Raw genomic sequence first — 5,010 nt, forward strand, 5'->3', positions numbered from 1 at the left:
GATAAAAATTACATGGAAACCACGGAAATTGTAAGAAAAACTTGGAAATTTTTATTGAAACTTTGTAGGATGTTTATTTAGTCAATTATCTATTAGTTTATCACAAAAAATTGGAAAGAAATGCATTGCATGATGGATTTAACATTATCAAGTTGATTATATAGCGATCTGACAAACATTATGAGTGTAGAAAATATGTAGTAATTAATGAAAGAAGTCTAAACACACCATAATCATTTATATATAATGAATTAGTACAATATTTTACACTTTAGTACCACATAGAGTTCCTATGAGGTTCAAATTTGTCACTATCTTCATCATCTCTATGTGTAGAATGAGTGTATTGTGAAGAGTAGTTATCAAATGATAAATCCCCAAAATAGTTTTGCATGTAATTGTTAATATGCCACCCATATGGATCCGAGATTGGTTGAGGTTGTCCATAAGAAAAATCATTTGAAGATTGAGGCTGGGATTGATTCCATGAGTCGCTCGATTCCATCCCAACAGGAATGGGATATGAAGGGTAGGGAAATGGTTGGTTATGAGTATAACCATAGTTACTACTTCCCAATCCAACAGAGTCTGAAGTTCTAGATAACGAGTCATCTTCTTGACTTGACAAAATCCCTTTGCCTCTTTCTCTGCGAGTATAGTCCTTCCCTATGGCACCAATTCCTGGTCCTGCCCGCCTACTGCCATGGTCATCATCCTGTGTTGCATGCGTGAAGTTTGCCTCACCAGTGAAGGGGCTCATATATCCGGGAGGTGGTGGTCCATAATAGTTTCCATATCCACCACCACTACCTCCAGCTCCACTATGTCCTTCATCATTCCCACCTCTGGTGGTAGGTGAGTTTCCTGATCTTGTACTAGAGCTATCATTAGTATCAGCACGATGTTGTGGTTGTGTAGGATTGGAAAAATGTGGAATTCCAGTGTTGCTTGGTGTTGGGTGCAAAAGTTCTTCGAAAAAGTCAGCGCTGCTAGATCCCACCTCCTCCTCTAATACTCTTTCTACATTTATCCCTTCATTACGTGCTTCTTCAGCAACTCTGGGAGCTGGGTTGCCTTCATCATCATCTAAATGAAGAGGTCTAATCCATTGAAAAAGTTGGTTACCCTCCGTATCATCATCTTCACCAACAATATCAAACACATCTAGTGGGTCACCACGGTCGACATGATCGATTTCTGCTTCCTTATCTCGAATTTGAAGCTTCATGTTGTAGTAGCAATAAACTAATTTTTCCAAGCTACTATGAGCCAACTTATTTCTTTGCTTTGTGTGTATGAGTGCAAATGTGCTCCAATTTCTTTCACAAGCAGATGAGGAAGCTGTTTGTGATAATACTTTTATTGCTAACTTTCTCACAGTTGGTGCATCGGTCCCATACATGATCCACCATTCAGCTACAATGAAAAATAATGTTGATAAGCCTAATAACTCCAACAAATTCTATTATAAACTTATAGTGAAATATGTTTATACTCACTAGGAGACATATTTGTTCGAGCAGCAACTGATGTTGGTTCTCCAAATGTTCTTCTTGCATCTTTAAACCATGTTAGCTGAATACAATAAATTGTGTTAGTTTAATCCAACAAAGTAATTATTATAATTTAAGTAATTGTGTACCTCATTTCCAAATTGGCCAACTGCTGGTGATGCAGGGTCTAATTTAGAGTATACATTATGTACAACACGTATAAGGTTACCACCATCTCCAACACCGGGTCTGTATTGGTATCGGGGATTCAAATAATATGCTGTTCAAAGAAACACATACTCTAATAAGATAAATAATACTTATGCAACTAAAGAAATGAATTGCAAATTATGACATAATTTATACCTGCTGCATGCAAATCGTGGTATAATGTTTTATACCATCGGTCTTCAATTATTTTTACGACCCACCTTGCACCATGTTTTCTTTCCAATTCATCCTTCACTACACGCATCAACTCATATACTGCCCCCATAGTAGGATACACTTCTGTGTCAACGATCCGTAAAACTTTGTAAAGAGGTTCAAACACTTGACACACATGTTCTGTTTGACTCCAAAAAGCATGATCAAGCACTATACTTTCCACCATACGACCTGTATTTGAGCGGCTGAAATTGTGGTTGGCCCAATCGTCACTAGTGAATAGTTGCTTCAACCCTGCTTTCTTCTTGAGTAGGCTGTTTAATGCAATATAGTTGGTGGCGAATCGAGTGGTAGCTGGACGAATAATTTCTCCTCTGCAAAATTCAAGCATCTTTGCCAACAACCAACCGTGATTGTAAATATAATTTATGATCGTTCTAGCTCTTTTGACCACAGTAGCAACATTCTCTCTCTTCCCCATTGCCTCAAACATAAGATCAATACAATGTGCTGCACATGATGTCCAAAACACATTATGATGCTTCATTAACTTTTTTCCAGCTTTGACAAATGCAGAACCGTTGTCGGTCACGACTTGGACAACATTATGCTCTCCCACCTCCATGATTACATCCCTCAATAATTTGTAAATATACTTGTAATTCTTTATATGGTCTGAAGCATCAACAGACTTCAAAAAAATTGTCTTTCCCTTGGAGTATACCATGAAGTTGATGATAGATAATCTGGTCGGGCTGGTCCATCCGTCACACATGATTGTGCAACCATTAGTTTCCCACTTTGACCTTAACTTGTTAACATACTCGCCAATGTCTTTATACTCCATATCCAAATATTTGTTTCTTATCTCATAGGGAGTGGGAGGTTGTACTCCAACACCGGCCTGTTGACATCCCACTACCATATTTTTGAAATGATGTGATGATGCCTTCGCAGCAGGGACATTTTCATAGATAAAGAACTTGCTAATTAGACGCCCCATTCCCTCCTTCACATTACCTCCCTTGAAATAACTCCAAACACTCTTTTGACGTGCGTTGGATGACTTATATAAACTTGGGGCTATTGGTGGTGTTGGTTGTGATTCTCTAAGACTGCCACCCCGTCTCATTTGTGCACCACCACTTGTCCCGGAACCTTGTCCCCTATTAGGAATTTTATGAAGGTGTTCTCTTTCCCATGCTGACTGTTTGGAGGCACGTAATGCTTGTTTCAAACTGCGTCGTTCTTCAGGTCCCATGTCATCATCACATTCGTCCTCATCGTCATCATCATCACTGTCAACCGCTTGGCCATAGACTTCTCCCCGTAGCCCAGCTCGAATATTTTCCATTCCTTGTGTCATCTTTTCCTTCTGCTGTTTTTTATTTTTTAATAATGTGCTGATGAATGCCTTCACTTCTGGGGGGACATTATCGCATCGTTGGACATTTTTTGCTGGATCTAATCCACTAAGATGGTACTTAAGTCGTGTCACTCCACCACTCTTCATTACCCGACCACAATATTTGCAAATTGTGCCATGTTTGTTTCCGTCTATTGGGTCGCCATGTTCCCAAGCTGGATCACGTTTACTAGCTCCACTAGACATCTTAAACGTACCTACATTTATTTTTCATGAAAATTAGACAAAAGAATTAAATAATAAAGTTATTCTACAGAACCTAAATAATAAAGTTATTCTACAAAAGAATACAATATGAAGTAAAGAAAATGATTGTAAAAATTTAAGTAATTAAAAAAATAATATGGAATAATAAAACCTAATATTAATGAATAATAATCCAATTTGATAAAAAAATAATCCTAATATAAATGATGAATAATATTCCTTTTTGATAATAATCCTAATATAAATAATCCTACTATAAATGATGATAATTATGTTTCATGAAAATAATCCTAATATAAAACATAGTGAAGAATAATATTCCTTTTTGATAATAATCCAATTTAATAATAATCCACTTTAATAATAATCCAATTTAATGAATAATCCAATTTGATAATAAAAAAAACCTAATATTAATGAATAATCCAATTTGATAATAAAAAAAACCTAATATTAATGAATAAAAATGAATAATTCATTTTTTTTTCCTAAGTTTTGGACCTTTTGGTTCAACCCAACCCAACCCAAGTGTGGTTATATTTGAGATTTGGGCCTAAGGTCAAGTTTGGAGACTACATTAAGTGGGTTTTAATGAATAGTCCAATTTGATAATAAGCCAATTTAATGAATAATAATCCAATTTTATAATAATCTAATTTAATGAATAATAATCCAATTTGATAATAACAAAACCTAATATTAATGAATAATAATCCAATTTGATAAAAAAATAATCCTAATATAAATGATGAATAATATTCCTTTTTGATAATAATCCTAATATAAATAATCCTACTATAAATGATGATAATTATGTTTCATGAAAATAATCCTAATATAAAACATAGTGATGAATAATATTCCTTTTTGATAATAGTCCAATTTAATAATAATCCACTTTAATAATAATTCAATTTAATGAATAATCCAATTTGATAATAAAAAAAACCTAATATTAAAGAATAATCCAATTTGATAATAAAAAAAACCTAATATTAATGAATAAAAATGAATAATTCGTTTTTTTTTTCCTAAGTTTTGGACCTTTTGGTTCAACCCAACCCAACCCAAGTGTGGTTATGTTTGAGATTTGGGCCTAAGGTCAAGTTTGGAAACTACATTGAGTGGGCTTTAATGAATAGACCAATTTGATAATAAGCCAATTTAATGAATAATCCAATTTAATGAATAATAATCCAATTTTATAATAATCTAATTTAATGAATAATAATCCAATTTGATAATAAAAAAACCAAATATTAATGAATAATAATCCTATTTGATAATAAAACCTAATATTAATAAAATAATAAATAACATTAAACATATTAAAATTATCGTAGGGAATAATTATACAACATTACTTAATTACTTACAAAAAATTAACAAGTAATTGTTAACATTACTTAACTACTTACAAAAATTAACATGCAAGTATTAATTACTTAAAAAAATTAACATACGAGTCCACACAAATTTATTTGTTGTTGTATAAAT

At 33.4% G+C, this 5,010-nt stretch overlaps 1 protein-coding gene across 1 annotated transcript; it reads right to left on the reverse strand.

Moving 5' to 3' along the window:
* Positions 1-204: 204 nt before the first annotated feature.
* Positions 205-2,630, reverse strand: LOC126602567 (uncharacterized). The gene is made up of 4 exons (XM_050269467.1): positions 1,860-2,630; positions 1,643-1,773; positions 1,500-1,575; positions 205-1,416 (listed from the first exon to the last, which is right to left on the reverse strand). The coding sequence occupies exons 1-4, from the start codon at positions 2,605-2,607 to the stop codon at positions 272-274; spliced, it is 2,100 nt and encodes a 699-aa protein (XP_050125424.1). The 5' UTR covers positions 2,608-2,630; the 3' UTR covers positions 205-271.
* Between the last annotated feature and the right edge of the window lie 2,380 nt (positions 2,631-5,010).

Source organism: Malus sylvestris, chromosome 15 (genome assembly GCF_916048215.2).
Source record: "Malus sylvestris chromosome 15, drMalSylv7.2, whole genome shotgun sequence".
In the NCBI taxonomy this organism is placed as follows: domain Eukaryota; kingdom Viridiplantae; phylum Streptophyta; class Magnoliopsida; order Rosales; family Rosaceae; genus Malus; species Malus sylvestris.